The 23,642-nt window shown below is 36.4% G+C and overlaps 1 protein-coding gene across 1 annotated transcript in view; it reads right to left on the bottom strand.

The window, feature by feature from the left end:
* Positions 1–17,459, bottom strand: part of LOC121865613 — an 83,399-nt gene extending 65,940 nt beyond the window's left edge. The window contains exon 1 of the mRNA XM_042365135.1: positions 17,412–17,459. Within this exon, the coding sequence (XP_042221069.1) occupies positions 17,412–17,451 (40 nt within the window). The 5' untranslated portion in view covers positions 17,452–17,459. The remainder of the gene's footprint in view (positions 1–17,411) is intronic.
* Between the last annotated feature and the right edge of the window lie 6,183 nt (positions 17,460–23,642).

The following is a 23,642-nucleotide window of genomic DNA, read 5'->3' as shown; positions in this document are numbered from 1 at the left end:
AACTCAACACGTCCTCCCTCCTACCCCCTTCTTGTATAACCTAACCTAACGCTACGCTACCCTAACCTAACCTAACCTAACCACCCACCCTAATGCTAAGTATATTTACCCCTTTAATTCAAGTAAGGTATGATGATAACAACAACAGCCAGGAATGATGCTTGTAAGAGTAATAAACCACAAAGGCAACAACAATCTCTTACAACCATTACCACATATGGATTCCAAAAACGTAAAGCAAAAAAAAAAAAATAAATAAATAAATAATTAAATAAAAATAATAAACACGATATCGGGATGGGACGATATTCTCTCCTCTCTATCCAGTGCACAGTTAACAAATCATTAATTATTACAGGTTCGAAAACACTACCTTTTGTAAATTGAGCAAAGACAAGGAAGGGGTAATCACCACATGACTGACGGAAGGCAGAGGTGGCGCGGGAACAGGTATAAATGGTACAGGTAAGTGGTGGTGGTGTGGGCTTCCCGTCACGGCCAGAATACACAAGAGGAGGGTTAGGTTAGGTTAGGGTTGGGTTAGGTTGGGTTGGGTTAGGTTGGGTTGGGTTAGGTTAGGTTTGGTTAGGTTTGGTTGGGTTGGGTTAGGTTGGGTTCTGTGACTTTTTCCTTCATTTTTCCCCCAGATTCGAGGTGAGTGTGTGAGTCATTCTGGTTTATCACACTGAATCACACACAAGCCAAGTTAAAGGACCGGTAGGCTATGGCTCCTTCACAACCACAGTAAGTTTAACAAGTCATAATGTTGTAGTCATACATATTATCATAACAAGGAAAAATATTAACAGTACTTATAAAAAAAAAATCTTAAAAGCCACCTAAGATAAATCATGAATATTAAGTTTTATTTCATCCCTCAATATATAGTCGGCAAACTATTAGTAAGGCAACGTCAATAATGAAAACATACCGTCAAAACAAACTGACAAACAAAACAAGATGTGTGGTTACATTGGCACCCACCCAGACCTGTTCGGTAATGATGCAGTTCTTTAATGGGCAAGACATACAACTTTTCGCTCAAAGCATTTATGGCCGACTGTACAGTTAACACCAAAATTTCCTCGACACGACAGTATCTGGCACTTATTTGTTGTGGGTCACATGTGATTGGTCTATAGCTGGTATATGACGGTCTTCATTATCAGGTTTGTAATAGCAATATGGAAAAACACTCTTAAATACAAAGGAAAATCTACAACATGAATACCAATATATGACAATCTCCCTTACCTTACCTATAAAGCCCACATAGTGGTAAATATCCTAAGTTTTTTTAAAGGAATCTGTCCAGAATATTTATAACTATACAAAAGTGCTGCAAGTCTTCAACAAAAACATCAAGTGAATACGAAACACTGTAGGTCTTTAAACACACAAAACCATGTTATTAAACAAATAAAAACATTAAACGCTCCAAGATTTAATTTACGTACAACTCGTTTGTTTTATATAAAATGAAGTGTATAGTTTAATTAAAAAAATATATATTAATAATAAGTCTTGTAACTCAAACCGAGCAACAGACTTAACGATGTGGTAAATTATTCAAATCTTGCAATAATAAGAAAATTGTGATTTAAACAACAGATGTGACCATATTAATATATTTGCCGCTGTTCACGTTCTTTATACTGATGTTCCAGGATTGATACAGTGTACAGTATTTTCAATAATTTTGTTTGGGTCGTAAGTGGAGAGGTTCCAAGTTATAGTTGGCTGCCAGTGGGAGCAAAACTAATAAAAATACCTGAATGCCAAGAAGCATCCCCTTCCATTTACTTATAATGGATAGTTCCTATAAAATTAATCGACTGAAATTTAAAACTAAAATATCGAGAAATTTGTACCGCTGTGATTATTGCTAATTACTTTCACCATAACTCTCCATGCTACACAGCTTAATATAAACTACCTTGTTCGTGGCGTGGTAAAGTGTATCTTTAATCATTATCTCGTATCGTCAGCCATATCCATCACAACAATGCCCGCTACAGTAAACCAATCAAAACGAGAATGTCATGGGTATTCAGTTCTCCGTCCTACGAACATCCCGACCACCCACCTACAGTACAGCTTATTCGTGACCCAAGTTTCTCAACCTCAGGCGGGATTACGAGCGGACATGCGTGAATATGGAAGGGCGGGTGTATGAGTGTACTGTTGATGGGGAGGACGTACTCCAGGGCGTGGGAGAGGTAGGCAAGGGGGAACTGGTGAGTTTTTGTGGGCGTGGTGGGTGAGCATGCTTATGTGAGTGGGGAGGAGGTGCGATCATTTTTACGGGCGTGCTTGTGATTGTGGGAAAGAGCGTGTGGGCGGGTGGTTTTGCGAACGAAACAATAGTGATGGTATCAGGCGCGGGCGTGGATGGTTCATCCGGCGCTAATTGCAGTCAATAATGAGCGAGGTGCACGCCACCACCCCCGCCCTTCCTCCCGTCCCGTCCCACCTGCCTAGTTAACACCTCCTGCCCACCCCATAGCAGTTATACACACCAAATGTAAGTAATTAGTGCACAACCTCTACAGCTGTAAGTTTATAAGAATGCTTACACGGTATAAGAATAGACAGTGTACAGCTGTACATCCAACGTATGAATTATAAAATATACACATTACACCAGCATGAATAATACTGTAGTAAACACATTCTTCCCGGTTTATTCTTTTTACTGGAGTATTACGTTATTCTTGACCAAATACGCTACTACACACACATACAGCATAACCTACCGTATGAAGGACTGCAACATATTTTAATGAAATAGACACATACTAAGACAGCCTCATAACCAGTAGGCCTATAGCCGTGATAACAAGAACCGTGCCAGTGAGATACGCATATCAACAAAACAATGCCCTGGACCCACACCCGCCCGCCTGTAGCTTAATAACCTATATAATAACAATAAAGCCGCGACCTACATGACCTTATTAACACTTAATCTTCTTTACTTACTGCGTCTCGCCCATCGTACTACACCATCTAAACAATACACAGAAAACAAACAACAATATACAAACGACAAACAAACATGTACTACATATACGATATATTCAAAAAATAAATTATTAAAACACAGCAAATTCATACACGTTATCTTAATCACTGTCAAAGAGAAGTTGAAATACGATGCTAATTACTCACAATAACAATCACACCAACCAATCATTAGTATACACAACCAAATTGCATATAAGGCCCAGCTGACCTAACACTCGAAAAACAGGAGTTCAACTTCCTATTCATTTTGAAAGATGGATTGTTTTTGTTTTCGTTAGGAGAAACTATTACACACAACTTCTCTGATGTATCGGATAGGTTAATAAAAATCCTTCCTCGCAGAAATAATATACCGAGTGGTGATGAGCTTCCATTCAGAAATATTGTGTAAGGAAGAAAACCATTGAGAATACATGGTAGGTTTAAATTTTTTGTACCATAGGGTAAAAGGAGTTATCACATCATAATTTTATTTGTATATTAACGACAATGGCTGTTACTATGGATATCACTGTTTTTAATGAGGTAAAAACGAAATCCACATGGGTCCGTTATTAAAACAGGCGTGCAGCAGCAGTATTGGCGGTCTGAGATCATGAGATACAAATATTAAGTCGAGGTCTTATTCATTTAATCGAACTCGGTTATCGTGCCCATATGATTCGTGATGAAAAATTGTCAGGTACTGTACATGTCTTGTGTAGAGTAGTGGTTTAAATGCATCTGACCACTCTTGTAAACGTGTAGTTTGGTGGAAGGATTAATTTGGTTGTATATATTTCATCTGACGTAATAACAAGTCATGTGACGCCGCATTCATTAAAAAAGGTTTTATATTAATAAATAATATTCCAATTTATGGATAAAACACATACTTATAACAGGTAAAATTATACTTCAGATTATACAACTACTGTACTTTATATATTCTGGAGGAGACAGAGGCCTTCTCAGTAAATTCAAAACTATCCACTGGATATAGAACATTGCTCCAAGCACGACAAGGAAGTACCATTCCTTCCTCGATTCCAAGTGAGACACCGTCGCCAAGAACCCCAAGCGAGACTAGGTCACTCGACCAGCCAGTATTTAACAGTTACGGGAACCCAAGCAGTCAATTTTGTGAAAGAACTGGCAAAGTTTGAAAAATATTTATAAAATTGTAACTGACATGATGGGGTTTTGGGTCGCCAAGATCATTTTCGTGATATGCATACAGGTTTATGCGCACACACACACACACACATATATATATATATATATATATATATATATATATATATATATATATATATATATATATATATATATATATATATATATGCTGATAACCACAAGGAAAGAAAAAAACACGAAGTTCCCAAGCGCTTTCGTGCAATTCACATCTTCAGGGGTGAGCTTTTGAACGCAGGGTGACCTTACAAAACATGTCAGGCCAGGTCAGGTCAAAAACATGACTTCCACTAATCCACACACCAACACACTGCAAACATAAGAGGAGCTCTATATATATATATATATATATATATATATATATATATATATATATATATATATATATATATATATATATATATATATATCAGGCTTTTATTTATTTTTTCTAATCAAGAAACGTTGCAGCTAAAATGTACAGTGAGCTACAAAACTATAAAACTACCTTCACAGTTTTGGATGAAAGTATCGAGGAATATGGAACATTCTGACCTGCTCTCTGGGAAACTGTTGACCAGTTGGCGGGCCTGGAAAGGACTGATCCTGAGTTTCCAGGATATCCTTGTTGTCCATTTTTGATGATTGTGGAATATACAATTTACTACATTAACCACTTTGGGATGTTTGGAATCATAATATGCTTCATGTTCCGTAAAGAGAGCTTCTCGTATCAGACGAATCATGCTACCCAGTCAGGCATACCAACTGTTCATTATGTAGTCTAGGTAAATCTTTGATTTTGTTTCGCCAGATTTAATAAATCATCAGTCAAAACTGGGAAGATAGTTTCCTCGCTCACTGTCCACTCGCTAAGTCTACAGTGAGGATGTGTTGCAATATAACAGGAAGTGGAACACATGTACACGAGCACCCAGGTAATTACCACCGCTATGATTCTTTAAGATAAGTGTCATATTTATGACCAGAAATACACATCCGACTTGCGCTAACAACTCAATAACCTGCCAGTCAGCTTCAGCTAGTGAGCAATTATACCATCCGTGTATGTCAAAAATAATTAATTACCATTATATCCTGAATTATACATCCTACTTGCCTGTTAAAAGCTCAATAACCACTCTGTCAATCTTGTCTGGCTGGTAATCAAGACGCCCTTATATGTGAACATATTTATTATCGATACACGCACAACCATAACTCCCGTGAACTATCGTAGCACATTTATAAGGGCACTCTTAAACATACACCTCAGTATATCATAATCAACTTCATGGTTCCGTCGCTATCAGGGAAATTTTCACCTCATCTCACTTAGCCTAACCAAACTACCTATTACTTAAACTAGTATGAAACTTCCAATTTTAATGTCAATGGAGGGATTTTGACCGGTTACAAATTGTCTTACGAGACTTTGTCCAATGGGAATTGTCTTAGGGGATTTTTTCACGTGGAATATTGTCCAGTGGTAAATTATCGGTGGGTATTTTACAAGGGTATAGGACACTAATATAATTCAACAAACAATCCATACACGTCTACTACAGTCTACACGCAACAGTTACATAACATCAGAAGCGAGCACAACAACGTATCATTAAGGTCTGTCGGCTATTAAGGACTGCCAGTAAAGTATAATTAAGGATAAACGAGAGCGTCCTGGTTAGCTGTCACGACATAAGAGCAACAATTACCAGCCTTCAGTGTGCTGTTTGTTGGTGGTCACGCGTGATACTGGAAGAGTATCATCACACGCTGATTTGTCAATGGGCTCAGAGATCTAACAGGCCCCAACCTACCCTAATCTAACTCAATGGATTGGGGCCTAGTCCCAGTTGCCGCTAATCCGAATGGGTTCCAATCACTTTAAACCCTAATCTGATTAGGACGCCATTCCAATCTGAAACAAGAACTCTGGCTGTACTGAACACGTGCAGTACCCAATAGTGATGTACTAGTTGGTCAGCCTTCAGATCCCCAGAGTACATTGGACAGTAATCCCCTAAACCATATTATCATGTGAAGACCTGATGAATACTAACACGTTAATAACCAATATGATTTCTTTAGTTTGTGAAAAAAAAATTATTTTAATGAATTTTTTTCGTGAAAGAAAATTATATATATATATATATATATATATATATATATATATATATATATATATATATATATATATATATATATATATATATATATATATATATATATATATATATATATATATATATATATATATATATATAAAACCACGACTGTACGGGAAGTGCGCCCGGAAAATTGTCGCTTAAAGATATGAATTTTTGGTTTTTGGCTTTGAGCTATAGGTAAGTTTATATCATTTGGTGTATTAAATAACAGTTACTGATCACTACGATGACGAGTATAATTTCTGTAAGCACACAACAGGATAGTTGAACTGGCTAGCAACTCTTTAGGAGATTCAGAAGGTTTTAGCTACTGTACATTACTGTACAGTACTTTGTTAGTAAGAATAATTCAAGTTCAAGGATCTTTTGAACTGAATAAGAGCCCTTGGCATTTTTTTCATTATAAAAAGTACCAGTAGTCAAAATAGAACCGGTGCATGAATTATATGCCATCTGACAACCAGCTGCAAGTTATAGAAATACTCTGTATAAAATAGAGTACTGTATACTGAAATGAGTTTTCTTGGAGGAAGGGGATGTTTTTTTATTTAAAGGGAAACAAGACTTTCTCTTAAATATACTGTGCTGGTAGATGTACAGAAGTAGTCAAAACAAGAATACAACAAGCAAAAACAGCCTTTAATAATCTAAGACTAAATGAAAAGGGACATAAACTTGAATTTGAAAAAAAAAGGCTGCTGAAAGGCTTTATATGGCAAGGACTGATGTATGTATCAGAAGCATGGACACTTTCAGCAGACACCAGAAAGAGTTTGGAGGCCTTTGAAATGTGGTGTTATAGGTGAATGCTAACAATAAACTAAACAAACAAGAAAACAAATGAAAAAGTACTGTACTAAGATTAGCAAAAACTTAAGAGAAAAATACTTGAAGGAGAAACTTTGGTCATATAACTAGGGATAGGTGGATAACAACAAATATTAATGGGTAAAATTGAGGGTAGGAGGACCTGGGGAAGGCAGAGACTGGGATGGATGAATGAAATTATAAGCTGGGCCCCCAGACAGTTACAAAGCCTTAGTGGATTGGTAAAAACAGCCCGAGAATGTTTAAAGTGGAGGACTGTGGTCACCAAACCTTAGATATGAAGACGGTACTCGGAATGATTGAATGATAGAAGCAATATCTCCATTAGCTGGAATTCACTTCGACAGGAACTCTCTGATAGCCGGAATTGAAATTTGCTCAGAATTTTCCGGAAAATTCCAGGTTTAGGAACAATTTTCAGAGGGGCTCATTTTCTGGAACATTCCAAGAAAAGTTTCCCAGTTCCTGGAAATTCCAGGGATGGGGGATTTTTTTCCCGGATTTGAGATATGATAATCGGGCGCATTTTCCGGAAATTCTGAGAAAATTTTTCCAGTACCAGGAAAAATTTGGGGGACCGGATTTTTTCAGGGTTTGAGATGAAATAATGCATCCTTCTGGAAAATTCTGAGAGAATTTGGGGGATGGTGGATTTTTTTGCAGGTTTGACAGATGATGCAATACTCAATTTTCGAAAATTGAGGAAAATTTTCCCAGTATAAGTACCAGAACATTCCAGGGATGGGGGACTTTTTCTGGGGTTGAGAGAGTTGTTTGTATCAACTGTTCCGGCTAATAAAGATATCACTATTTCAACAGTTAGAATTACATGGGCCTCCTGCTCCCAGAGAACAGAATTAATGGGGAAAGAATTATTTGGTACAGTACTGTACAGTACTTGTATGCCCAAATAGTTAATGAATCAACCCTGGCTATATTAAGGGGGATATCTGAACACAGTACCGTGCTGTACATTACTGCACCAATAACCTTCCAACAAAGAGCTGCCTGCCTACACGCTCATCAACCCTCCATTTTTCCTTTCACTGCAAATACTGTACAGGTACCTATAAGTAAATCTAAATGATCAAAACAACTTTCCTTCTTTAAAGTTTATTGAGCTTCCAGGGATAAAATGGCACAATGAAAATACAATACTGTACAGTACAGTACAGTACTGTATTATCCCTTTCATCGATAGGGTAAGATGAATTAACAAAATGAACGAACAATACACCTGTCCATATTTTCTACAACTATAGCATAAAATTCTCCACACCCTGTAACACTTTTTTTTTACTTTTTACTTTTGTCTTCTTCGCCACTGATCAGCCCATTAGCCGCTTGGGCAGTCAGTTGTGTGTCTATTACACACTGTTGGCAGGTACTGGGCATGTACTGACGCCTGAATGTATCTGAACCTGTTCCAGTTTAGGTTAAGCCTGGTCTTGAAAGAGCTCACAATCGGTGCCATCACAATACTCTTTGGGAGGTTGTTCCAAGAGTGGGCGTAATAACTCAAGAACCTCCGCGTTACCAATTTTAGGTCAAATCAGACACAGTTAGCCAAAATTATTTAAGTCTGTTTCACATATTATCACGTTAAGTGATATCATCAAATATTCAAGATGGACAGTCATAGTTAATTGAATACTGTATATTAGTTTCACACCACATTTTGAATGCAGCACACTGCAACCTCTGTTAGCTCCACACAGATGACAATTAATGCATTTTTCCTAATCTAGACATTTTAACCACTCACACGTGTATACGAGGTCACCCTCTACTGAATAAAATCATCTGGCGTCAGGAAAATAAAAACGTTTGACGTTAACCAAATAAAGTATTAAAAGTGGCGTCCCCATAGTGTAGGGGTTTGCAGTGATACTCTACTAACCACGTGTTTACAGTCCCTTCTCTGCTGAATAAGACTATCTTGTGTTAGCCAAATTAAATAATAAACGTGGCATCCCAAAGTGAAGAGGATACACTGAATTCATTCGAAAATGAAAATAAAAAAATTAATAAAGTATACAGTATACAGTACTGTACATACACAAACCGACACATAAAAGGAAGCGTGGCAGTAAACAATGAAAAATTATGTATTTTCCCTAATGTAGACACGTTAAACGATGATACATTTTGGGGGGGGCCATTGCATGTTTTGGGGGAAAGGAAGAGGGGGTATTACACCTCCCAAGTCAACTGTACATTTAACTCCTTCACTATAGGGATGCCATTTGTAATATTTTATTTGGTCAACACTAAACAATTTTATTCAGCACACAGTAATCTGTTCAAAAGAGGTTAATAAACTATTTCCACTATCCCCTTCATTATAGGGACACTACTTTTAATACTTCAATTTGACCAATGCCAGGCAATTTTATTCAGCACAGAGAACCCCCCCCCCATTATGATATACTGTATACAGTAGTACAGAATTGATTCTGTTAATTCAGTAGATCCAATTTACTACAGTATTCCCAATACTGTACAAGTATAAACTCAATAAACGAATACTATCTATACAACTGGCTCCCTTTGAAAAACAGTTACTGTGCAGTTCTTCATACGAAAACCCTTTCTCTCATAATCCATAATTCTCTAAAGAAACCAGTAATAACTTTCTTTTGGTGTTTCATCTATCATGATGCACCGATCATGACACCACCATCAATGTTTGCCCAAGTAACCACCATCTGTGTATGCCTTAACATTGCCTTATTTTATCAACATTACCCCTCAACTGTCATCAAAATGTCCTCCAAAATGCCAGTAAAATCTTTAAAAAGTGGATAGCCTGAAAAATGCAAACATTTATTACGCCCACAAATATACACAATAGCTATACTGAACTGTATTTACAGTACAGTATACTGAATATTGTATCTCAATTTGGAAGCAGAAACAAGGAAGATTATTAGATGGCTAAATGAAAAAAGAATACCCTGTATACAGTACTGTACAAGCGTGTGATTTAATTGTTAATTTCATAAATGCATTTCTTCATCATTACATCTAAGTACTGTACTGTACTGTATCATCTTTTAAGAAAAATGTAACAAAAAAGTCAGGCAATCATTTGCTTTTGTCGTTATTTCGAGATTTAATCGGAAATCTGGCAAATTTATAAACATGCCTCTAAGTCCAGATAAAAGTTTTTCAGTCAAATCAGAGATACAAACATGAATTGAAGACTTTTAAGTATACTGACTGTACTGGTACCATATTTTAGGCGTATAAGAAACATATTAAAAAAAAAAGCTGGTCAGTTTGGTATACAGTGGTGCACTAAGGTAGTTTAAGTTGCTATTCGCGGTTTTGCTTATTCGCACCACTCCTTGGAACCTATCCCTCGAGATTAACAAGGGTTTACTGTATTTGTCAACAGTGCATAACAGAGAAGTGACCGACCACCCAAGCGGCTAACAAGCCGTTCAATGGTGAAGAGGTTAAAAGTAAAAATAATGAATCACCCAGATGTTGTCTCCAGTGGCTAAATTTGCATAGCCAAACTCCAGAATAAACATTTTAATTTATTTTTTACTTACTAGTAAACATATTATTAATATATTATTATATTTTTTAATTAATTAAAATAGGAGTCATTTTAAAATTTAAAGCTGGATAACCCGAGACGATTACTGTCAATATGGCACCCAACTCTTTAGATCTGATCAGTAACCGTTCCTGAACACTTACAAGCATTACTGTACTATCTATTAATTTCATACCTGCAGCCTTTATCTTTTTACTTCTTTTAGGAAACATCCTTTAGCTTTTGAAAGAAACTTGAAATTATGCTGATAATGGTAAATAATGCTGACAGCCATCACCATTCGTCCGTAGTACAAAACGTCACCCATCGGCATAGTACTGTATGTATATTTTAGTACAACGAGTAACAATCATAACAACGTTGTAATAACTTATCAACATGGACCGTACTAACACATTGAGTTTATGGTATTTAACATCCATTTTTAATACACTGTGGGCACAGGAGGAAATTATCTTTGAAAATTTATTTAATTTATACAGACTTACTTTATCATGTGCCATATTAGTAGGAGTAAAATTAAATGCTTAAATGCACACACAAAAAACTAAATATTCCCTGTTGATATTGGGGGGGGGGGGTTTTTTTGGCTTGTATCCCGTGTATATGCCATAAAATACGGTAAATCCCCCCATAAAATTGAAGGTCAGGCCATGATTATTCAAACTATATGTCAGGCAAATTGATACAGTATAGTATAGTACAGTACTGACATTCATATGGACAAGATCATACCACATGGACAGATGCGTACCGGTAGCAGTATACTGGCTTTGACAACACACCGACAATCAAGCAGTTTAACTCTAAAACCTCAAAGCAGATCTAAATTAAACTTCACACATTCAACAATGATCTTGACAAAATTCAATGTGGAGTGTTTGTTTGAATTCATTAAAGTGTCATACCTAATACTGTATAGACATATGCCATTCACTGTAATATTGTCTCACACACCGCACACAAAGCAATGGCCTACACCACCATGAATTTTTTTTAAATTTATTCTGTTGTTTATCATTTCCTTTTAATTTATACGATAGGTTTAATAAATGTACTAAATCTAGCAGCAAATAAGTAAAATAGTTCATTTCTGCTACATGAACTGTACATTTTGACTAAGAGACAGTACAGAATTATTACAACTTAGGGATTGTTCCATTTCAACTGGTACATTCTTGCAGCAGTACATTGCAATCGCAATTCTCTAAAGTTTATGCCATCAGTACTTCAACGAACTAAAAAAGACCATCACTGAAATACGTCTGATTTTATCTGGAGAAAACCACTGAGCACTACTAAACCTGAGTATAGTATACAGTTATAAAAGTAGGAAATCACATACACGTATTGAAATGAATTTTCAGAAAAATTTTTGGTAATTTTTCAGGATGCTTGGCAAGGTAAACCTTCCACTTTTGAATAGTTATCTAGTAAAGACAAAGTCTTTCTTACCTCAAGAAAATCGTAAGTAATGACAAGGAATTTAAATTTTCATGCTTTTATTTTTCTGAAGTTCTTGTTTTAGATCCTTTAATAGACTTCCATCCACCACATCCAGTCAATACCTCTTCTACAGCTTCATTTACATGTACAGTATAGTCTGCATTTACGCGGTTTTTGTCTACTCGTTTGGTCATTTACGCGGTGCCTTGCCAGAATGAAAATGCTTTAATTAGGTGGTAAATTTGGTCATTTACGCGGTCCATTGTTGACCATACGCGGGAAGCGGCGAGGTGAGTGGTGCGCATTAGGCCGCTCTTACGTTATCGCTGACATCATATGACGTATCGGACTGTGATTGGGCCACGCATCCTTACCACCCACGCATTCCCTCCGCCGCTAGCTATGATTGGTCTAATGAAACATGGCGTGTCCTGCCACAAGAGGGTAGAAGTCGCTGACCTAGCAGAGCCTGTCTCATTGCTCTCAGTCCGCGTATGCAGTTCTCTCTTGTGCCCGCTATTCCCCTCACAACTCACAATGGCTTCTGTGGGACCCCCACCACCAGAGAAAAACATTGAATTACCTGGACCAAGCCATGATAATGTGAAGGAAATCATCGAGTTGGGGGAGAAACTTAAACTCATCCTTGACAACGACCCAGACAAGCATCAGTATGAAGTGTCTAATAACCATCTGACGAAAGTTATGGAGCCGTATATACAGATCTATCTCGACAATATCAATGCTAGTTGTCAACGTAGTATTGAGGACTTCCTCGCTCGCAACCCACCACAACCACAGCCAGCCCAAGTCAGTTTAATTTAAGTTAGATTCGGCAGGTTAGTCTTCTTCATTTTAAGAATGATGAATAATAAAATGTAGCTGTATCTTAAAAATAATGAAACAATGATCAACCACTGAAAGTAATCATGGTGGACAGAAGCAGCTCTTCTCAAGATGGAAAACATTAAAAAATCATAAAAGTTGGTGTTACACAAAAAGTATTCCTCTTGAAATTTAAAGTTTCTCACGGTAAGAAAGCTTTTATTTACTCTGGAAAAATTTCCTTGTTTAACCTATCCTACAATAATATCCTAGGATAAGTTGATTATGCAATTTAGGTTTGGTTAACCTTACCTAAAATATTATACAGTACTGTACCTCCATCCTGGGATATAGAGGTTACTTTCTTATATTTTATCTCCAACAAATGATACTCAGTAGTCACTGTTTAGTGTTCAAGTGTATGGAACCGTGGCTAGGAACCATTCATGTGTATGAAATAGCCATCAAATAAACATTCAAAATGGCATAAGCAGGTTGTTGCAGGTGGATTTTAATTAGGATTTATGACAAGAAGTCACCAAAATTATAATACCCATAAAAAATTTTTAAATCCTCATAAATTTTTTAAGTTTTCTTGAAGAAAGAAAGAATGTGTGGTAATAAGACGCTGTTAGAAAATATCAGAACTGATGTTTTACCTGCACAAGCATACTGTACTGTACTGTGGTATTAACTCAGAAACCTATTTTGAGGTTTTTTTTAATTACATTCTCTAATTCTTATGGAAACAAATCTTGATGAGAAAATAAAATATATAAGTGGATTTGGGAAAATCTACATGGTAAAAATAACCCATTCAGTAGACTGATGACAATTAGGCTACAGTTTTGAATATTCTTCTCAGGCTTTGGCAAAAAAAAAAAGTTATACTGTGTTCTAATTTTAACCAAAACTGACAAAAGTATGGTAACAGTCAATGGTTCATTCCTGGTTTGATGAGACAATTCAGTGATTTTCGGGGGTAAAATTTCAGTTTCATACAACCATGGAATCAGGAATTTTTAAAACATCCCATAGATAAACTGTATCTCATCATTCTGAGTACCGGTAAGCTTTCATTCTATACACTTCCATTGCAATTGAATAATAATGAACCTAATAAAACCATACCTAACCAACCAAAGAAACCTACCCAACCTTCTAGCCAGTGTCATATTAAACACTAAGTACTGTACTACTTATTTTGATATCTGTTACCAATTAAAGGAACTTTGTTGAAGCGTCATGGTGTAATTTTAATTTTTTTGTGGATAGGAGATGCTCAGACCAAGCAGCTCGGTTGTAAGCAAACTGAGCAGACAAAACACATGTTGACTCGGCAGATTTTCGGAGGAGTATTTACAGTAAATAATTAATTTCTTCGTGTACAAAGTATGTAGAGACATCATTTTAATGTCATATGATGAGCTTTTTGCTGTGTTTTACCCAGTGAATTTCCCTCATCCTTCATGCACTGCCCTCTACAGGTGATTTATAATCATAGATACGGAAAAACTAAAAAAAATTAAATAAAGATATTATTAATCATTTGTGACGGAGGTGTACAAAATTAGTTACTCAGAATGATGAGATATATCTATTGCATGTGTTTAAAATCCCCAAATCCCAGATTCCATGGTTGTACGAACCTGAATTAATAAAAAAAAAAACATCATAATCACCAGAGTAGAGCAGAGTCAGTAGAGTCCTTATTGGGACACTGCTTCCTGACAGAATTTAATAATACTTGTGGTGGTGGTCTGGCCTTTGCACCAACTTGGGAAAATTTCACCATATGATAAAATCTTTCTTATCTCGTGAAACAAAACAAAAATGCAGGAGAAAGACTTTTGTGTAATTTAATTAATAACTTTTTCTAACTCTGAGTAGAGTTGCCTTTGTGCAACATGATTACTTTCTGTGATCAAGGATTGGTTCGTTTCATAAAATTTTCTTTTTGATACAGCTACATTCCATAAGTTAACATTCATAAAATGAAGAAAACTTGCTAAATTTGCTGATGACACTAAACTAGGACGTGTTATCAAATCTGACGAGGACTAGGCAAAACTACAGGAAGATCTAAACAAATTTTTCGAATGGTCTGAAAAATGGCAGATGACATTCAACGTCGACAAATGTAAAGTACTCAGTATAGGAGATGTAAACAGGGAAACCAGATACCAGATGAACAACGATGCCATAGAGAAATCCGACTGCGAGAGAGAGGAGTGATGTAATAAGAGAACCTTAAGCCAAGTAAAATGTGTTTTTGCTCGTAACAAGGCTTGGGTTCAAAAGGAGTGTTAGTTACAAGACTAGCGAGGTCATCCTAAAACTGTATCTTGCTCTTGTGAGACCACACCTGGATTAAGCAGTTCAGTTCTGGTCACCGTATTACAGAATGGATATAGAATCCTTGGAAAAATTCAGAAGAAACAAAGAAAATCATTAGGAAGAGAGAGGGGAAAATCATATTTGTCCCCCAGGAGGCGAGGCGGGGCGACTGATATAAGTGGAAGGGCTAAACAAAGGGACATTATGAACTATCAACCAGGGCGAACTGTTAATTTAAATTAGAATTTGATTTAGGCGTGAAATAGGTAAACACTGGTTTGGAAACAGAGTAGTGGATGAATGGAACAAGTTACCAAATATCATCATTAACTCGAATACGCTGAATTGCTTCAAACATAGGTTGGATGCTCATATGAGCAATAGGGGTTGGGTGTAAACGGGACTGCCCAGTATGGCCCAATAGGCCCGCTGCAGTTTCCTCCATTCTTATGTTCTTATGTTAACCTCCCTAACCGATAATAATAGTAACAGTAGAGTGTTTTCTATTTCATTTTTCTAACAAAATAAAGATTCTCTCTGCAAAAATAACCATTTCTGTAGTTAAAAGTTGGCAAACATAGCAAGGTTATCTTTATCATCATCCTCCGCCAATTTCAGACACAAAAAGGTTGGACCACTCTCACCAAGTATTAACCAGAAATGGATGAGAACATTAAATGCTACAAAATATTTAGGGGTTAATATATACAACTAACCCGGCCGTATTATCTCACACCAGAAAAGCGTCAAATTTCACCATATCATAATAAGTTCTTTCTGTTTAATATACCGGGGAAGTTAGGTAAAGTTAGGTAGGTTTGTTTGATTTGGTTGGATAGGTCTGTTCTTTATACCTACAAATGTTAAGTAGTGTTTATTTTAAAAATATCCAGTTTTTAACATATTTCCACACACTACAACAGTGTCCACAATAATATAACAATGAAAATCAGGCAGTTTTATAATTGTTTTCAATCAATTTCACTCGCGGGTTAGTCCTATATACTTATTACCTATTTAGGTTAGGTTGGTTAGATTAGGTTAGGTTAGGCTAGACTAAAGATATTTGTAGACCTCACACTAGAATAGCACCGCATTAACTATAAGGTAAGACAAGAACAATCCAAGTTTTAATGATACCATACTGTATATGTATCTAAGCCTTTTTTAGTTTTACTGCATTTCACTGTCATAAGTTAATTAATAAGTGTGCATAGCTTAACTTGATTTTTACCAATGAAAACAGTAATTTGGTAGTGCCGCTACTGGATCAGTAATCAACAAACACCAGAATATTCAAATAAGGATTAATTTATAATTAAAAAAAGGTAATTATATAGGACCAACCCGCAAGCAAAATTGATTGAACACAATTACAAAAACACTGGATTTTCATTGTTACATTATAGTGGACGCTGTTGTAGTTTGAGGAAATATGCTAAAAAATGAATATTTTTAAAATAAACGCTACTTAACATTTGTGGGTATGAAGAACAGACCTAACCAACCAAACCAGACCAAACAAACCAACCTAACCTAACCTTACCCGGCATATTAAATAGAATGAACTTACTATGATATGGTGAAATTCGAGGCATTTCCAGCCCTGACGGGTTAATCCTATATATTAACCTCCCAAAAAATGCTGATTCAAAGGCACCAGTTTAAAACACTGTACTATGAGATCTTTACAGATTTAAAATGCAATAGTACCCACCGTCTCAAAAGATAGAAGTTTATTTTAAGTGAATATCTATACTAACTCTTGATATTACAGTAGTGGCATAACTAATTAATTTCTTAAATCAGTTTGGTAAGCAAATGGCGACTTGTCAGTAGTACAATACATCTATTCAAGTAATAATCAGTTACTAAAACATTACCCTAGACATCAGCTGTTGAGTGACTGTAACCATTTGGCTTCTCACACTTCCAGTCATCAGTAAACGACACTTCCTCAACAGTAGTTACAAAAGAGTCTTAAAAACCGAATGAGGAATAAATTACAGTCGAATAAACTCGCTATTGTATGTAATAAAAGAAAAATATTTACTCACCTTCGAGTTGGTTTTGGCGCGCAGAGTTGTATGACGTCATAAGTGTAAACAAACATGGTGGATATAAGAAGACAACAGAACAAAAGATAATAGTTACAAGAGCTTTAATATACAGTACAGTGTAAGTCTCTACCAAAGAATAATATAAAGAAAACAGATAAAACTAAAATATTAAGATAAATAGAAATTGTATTATATTCCTAAAAAAAATTTTCTAAAATAATATACTGTGTAACTCTTCAAGGCGGGAAAGTTCAGTTGAGAGACATTATAACAAGTCAGGATTCTAGTGATTGTTAAGTTTTTGATTATTTTAGTGAAATTATGGCTCCGGTGAAATTACAAGTATGTGGAATTTATTTTTAACATTCTAATGATTCATTATTCATAATTAATCTATGCAATATTAAATTAATATACATATAAATAACCGATAAATATGTGTAGCCTTATTTTGTTGGGTCTTTTAAAAAAGGCCTTTGATAGAAATAAGGTTCTTTTTGACTCATGTTTTGCGTATAGCTTATCACTATATTATTCGTGATGTCAGATGTAAACTATGTGAATTTTACATAGAGAACTTTAAGCTGATATCTTGCCGATTTTCGTCATTTAAAGGGAATGTGCCAGGTAAGTTTTCCATCCCTTTCACTTCTACACGGACTCAAATGTCAGCTTCTCATATTTACAGTATTTAAATGGCTAGTATTTCTTACAATGACTTGTCACCTTGTTTATTTTACAATATTTTCATAGACTGAATCGTAGTAAGAACTGAATTCAATACAAATAACCTAACTTTAAAACATAATCCCAGTCGAGTACAAATTATAGTAATATACTGGAAATTTCCGATTAGTATCTTCTACTAATCTACTGTACTGAGTTACCAAGAACACATTCATGAATCTTTTTTTTTTCTCACTTATACGACTCTTAATTATTCTACAACATTTTCATAAACAATAATACAATTGTTTCATTCCCCCACATCACGATATTATCCTCGTGGTAAAACAATACGCCGGGGTAGCCTCGTGGGCATTTGAATAACTTTTCAAATTAAGGAACCAAGTGAGAAGTGACTGGATCGATATAGAAATAAATGTACTGTATTTTAATTTTCTTATGCAATAATCCTCTAGGAATTTAAGGAGCTTAATTCAATTAAAGACACCATTTTGAAGTTCGTAAGTAAAGTATAAACTGAAGGGTATATGGGACTGCAGTTCTCTTAGAATCAGCGGTGTCAAACTCAAAACCTTTCGAGGGCCAATTCTTATTTTAGTTACCCACTTCAGGGCCAACAGAAGTGATATACAGTATCACATATTTGCAGGAATGAAGTTTACAGGTTCACACATTGCCTTACCTGACTTACCAGGAATACCTCATTTAAGAACATAAGAAAATAAGGAGTCTGCAATAGGCCGGTTGGCCTGTGCATAGCAGCTCCTGTCGAGAGTTACTACCATTCTCAATCATCCATGAATCTATCTAGCCTCCTTTTGAAACTTTCCAGAGTTCCCGCACTTACTACAAAGTTGCTGAACTTGTTCCACTCGTCCACCACCCTATTTGTGAACCAGTTTCTTCCTATCTCCCTCCTAAACCTAAATTATCCAACTTGAATCCATTGCTCCGAGTCCTATCCTGCTCGGATATTATAAGAACTTTATTGACCATATCACCACCATCACTGCCTTTGTTTATTTGTTTGATTTTCATAGTTGTCTTCTTTCTTGACCAGATGATATTTCAGGCGCCTTTTTTCTCATATTTTGGTTTCCATTCATTCATTCTTTATTCTTGCTTGCTATGCCTGGGTGATATCTTAGGCATGTTTTGAGCTAGAAAGCTGAAATTATTTTGTACACAATAGTGACCAAGTGCTTTGGCATTTTTTTCTCATTCCGTTCATGGAGTGGCATGGGAGCGGTATACACTGAATTCTGCTTGTTTTTCCTTGTGGTCTGTATATTTGTAGGAATATCGTTATAATAATGGCCCTGTTTCAATGTACTACTAGCCCAGTATAGTAACGACTCCTCCATTGTAACTTATTAAAAAGATGATATATAATAATTAGGCGTTGATAATTTTTACAATGGTTGGGACTGGGCTGTTCTTATAGCAATCAGTTCGTGCTCATGGGTTGGAAGTGGTTGGGCAGGTGTGTGGCCACGTGGCCAGGACAGTAGCTTGGGGCAATGCAGGTGTGCTCCATCCTTCAGGTTAGGTCAGGTGAAGCCGTGAGGTCAGGTCAGGTTAGGTCAGATCCAGCCACACTCAGTATTACACTGCTGTGTTTTTGTGCTTTTCCTTGGAGTGCACTGTAGGAACACTGTTTGGTAGTCAATCGTTCACTCATCACTTGAATGTTTTGATGAATAAATCCCGGTGTAGTAAGGCTATTAGGACGTTGGAATATAGCAGGAAGCCTAACAGACTCGGCCTGGCTGCTCAAACTGGGAGCGTGACAAGTGTGTACGTGTGTGTGCGCGCTATTGGGCCTAGAGGTTGGACCGACATTAATACAGCTGACACGACGGGAAACAACATAGCATCCTATTTATTGTGTTATTTTGGTTCCTTTTACCAATTCTGTCACACACCTCAGCTCCCCAACACTTATCTATGTTCCCCATACTTCCCTCATCTGCCTCATACCTACTTCAGTTCTCCATAATTACCTCAGTTCGCCCACATTTATCTCAGTTCCCCACACTTGCTCCCGTCTGCCTACTCTAAACTCACATCCCCACCCTCTAGTATTTTTCTGGGGGGGTTTTTCCAGGCCAGACCCTAACAAAGCCCCTGCTCTCATTCACAAAAAACATCCAACTCAACTTGCCCCTGTTCTCTCAAAGCTTTTTTCCACCATTTCTTACATTGCACACGAGGGTACAATAGTCAAGTGGATATAGGGATCACCACCTCTTGTCCTAAAGGTGGCTGGTTTGTGCCCGGTGCATCCTCAATACAACCGGGTGAGAATGGAAACCTAAAGTGAAGGCGATTGAGTGAAGTGTTTCATTGTGTACCGAAGGTTAGGTATTCATTATGCTGTATTCCACATTTTCACTTAATATATCAGCTGTATTCCACATTTTCACTTAATATATCAGCTGTATTCCACATTTTCACTTAATATATCAGCTGTATTCCACATTTTCACTTAATATATCAGCTGTATTCCACATTTTCATTTAATATATCAGCTGTATTCCACATTTTCACTTAATATATCAGCTGTATTCCACATTTTCACTTAATATATCAGCTGTATTCCACATTTTCACTTAATATATCAGCTCAATTTAAAGATTTCTCTATTTTAATTTCATTTTTGCATAGGATGAAAACAGTTACAGCCAATTAAACACCGCCTTAAACATTCGAGCCTAGAAAAGAGTGAGCGTAATGACCTTGCACCAAAAGCACCTCCACCATATACAAGAAGCTATATTAGTTATGATAAGTTTACAAAGTCGGATATAACCTGTTTGCATGTAATTGGAAGTTAGAAGGTAATGACAACTATAATATGTCAGTCCCGGAAAAAAAAAAGATTAATAAACTAGAGTAACAATAACTAAGGAAACTCTACGTATACACGCATCCTCTACTGCGTCTACTTCAACGAGCGAGAGGGACAAATTGTAGGATAAATAATTTCTATATCTAAAAAATTCTTGTGTAAAAAGAAAGAAAGACCTAACTATAAGGACCTAATCTTCCAAGAGGGCTTCTGCGGGTGAGGTGGGGTGGAGTTCGATGGAAAACCTAAATTACCTCTTAAATTTTCAGGGTTGAGTTAACTTCAGCTGTTTTACATGGCAGAATAATCTATTATGATCTCGATTTATTCAGTAACATCTAACTGCTAATGTCTGTCACCTGCCTTGAGCTGCTATATTTCTGCTTATAATCCCAACAATATAAAGGTATCTTTAAGAACAACGAGAATATATAATACACTTGGTTTTTACAATTGCATCACTGAATAATTAAAGTGTGTTTTTGGGTGATGAAGTTCGTCATACAAAACTATTTTACATTCCCTTTATGTTTTCGATGAAATTAATGAGTAACTTATTTGTTGTCTAAAAAATTATCATGCGTCGTCATTGTCTTTATCAACGTAACACTGTTTATAGTTATTTAGTTACTTTTGGTATCACTATAATGCTGCTGCAATCACCTCAACATTATCCTTGCTACTACATCATTATTTTAATTAATATATTGTCAAAGTAACAAACCACATTTCAACCCCCATCATTGCCAGTAGGTGAGAAACCTTTCACGTGTTATATAGCAAGGGGCACGCAGCAACAAATTAGTGGATAAACTACCAATGGCTGGAAGTATTTAGAGCAGCTGTGAGCACCAGCGAGCAGATAATGGCATGTAAATACCGTCAGCTATTTAGATAATCTACTGTAGCAGCCAGGCCAAACCTTAGGGTCTGGCTCCGTGTCGTGTGTCAACTCCATCAGTAGGGTGGTGATCACAGGACGAGGAGCTGCGTCTTGGAGGTGAAGCCAAGAGTTTTGTGTTATTACTGTACCATAAGAAATGATCTAGGACTCTATGTAATGAGTTGACAATACTGATGTTTTAATGATAATAATAATACAGCTTGTAAATGTAGGGTGATAATTATCTTTGATTAGTGCGATGAAAACATAAGTAATAATAATAAGAATGACATGGTATTATAAAAACTCTGACTGAAAATAACATAATGGTACCATCACTCATTAGTAATACAGTATAACCCAGCTTTTACCTTTGTATCCAAAATAACAAACAGTAATGAATCTTTACGTAAATAGTTCGCCGTTGCCTGAATACTCACAAGCCAACATAGCGTGATGGATGTGACAGCAGGAGATGTGGTGGGAGCGTGATTTGATTTTGATTTTGCCGCTTGCAGCGGCTACTTTATTGTGCACCCCACACTCATCCTGTGAGCGGTAGCGCAAAAGGATTACAGAGTAGGGTTTACAAAGGGTCATAATAATTAACCCCGGTTGTCAGGATATTATGGCACCGAAAGTTACACAGTATTTCATTTACATTATTTGTTTAGTTCTATACATAGAGGGTAACTTATTCACAAATGCGTGAGAACAGGCGTGTGAGGCAGTATGTCTGGCCTCACACTTTATTATTCACATTTACGTGGGAGGTATTCAAGCACATTGCGTATTTGGTTCTGTACATGAGAACTGATATAGTTACTGAGTGCAAAAAAGTGGATACAATCTTAATATGTCGGCTATCTTGCCATTAGAGATGAAGTGTTGTGCCATTTCACACACAGTGTGCTTGGACCTTAAAAGGTTCTATCTTCACACAGTCGAGGACGTAATGTGTGGCCATATGTATGGCCACACACTTTACATTTAGTTTTGTTTACATCTGCTTGAGGAACATACTGCCAAGGTACTTATATCCTAACCTTAATCTAGCGGTTACAACATCTTGTAATCTAGTGATCTTGTTACTTGCTCCATATACATGTTTCACTTGATACATCTCATCATGGTAACCTATGGATCGACTAGTGCCTGTTTGCACTTGTCTACTTGCGTCAAACTCATCAATAAGTTCTTTCCTAATTACAGTTTTAAGGGTTCTTTTGACAGACCCAAATTGTATTCAACGGTGTCTTTGTTAGACGCGAGTTTGGCGAGGGCATCAACTCTGTCATGTTTTATGAGGCCTATGTGAGAGGGGATCCACAACAGTTTGGACCTTGGAGCGTGGGAGGTAGGGTGGGTGTGAAAATAAGATCACCACTTATTAGTCTGAAAGATAAACGTATTCTGATAATAGTCTTAGTTCCAAAAGGTTCATATGAATAGTAATTATATCTACGTAATAAACTATCACATATAGCCACAATGTTAATAGATTTATAATAAAAAAATAATAGCTTTATATTACAGTACATTACAGTATTTCTATAATCAACATTACCCAAACAAATTTAAAGTATTTTCTCCGAATACACATAAAAGCGTTCAGTTTATCTCTGCCAAACCCGTCAGTAAAGGTGACTAAGAAGAGTATTGCTGCTGTAAAATGCGAATCAATCTTTCTCTTTGCTCTCATAACAGTTTCTCTTTGATCCCTAAACCATTGTGTTCCTTGGATTAACAATTCAGTTAGATTTCGTGGAGTTCTTCAGGGTTTGTATTGACCTTATTATCACTACTT

The sequence above is a fragment of the Homarus americanus genome, unplaced genomic scaffold, assembly GCF_018991925.1.
Source record: "Homarus americanus isolate GMGI-L3 unplaced genomic scaffold, GMGI_Hamer_2.0 scaffold49689, whole genome shotgun sequence".
In the NCBI taxonomy this organism is placed as follows: domain Eukaryota; kingdom Metazoa; phylum Arthropoda; class Malacostraca; order Decapoda; family Nephropidae; genus Homarus; species Homarus americanus.
Note: the sequence above shows the minus strand (reverse complement) of the source record. Positions and strands in the feature narration are given on the sequence as shown.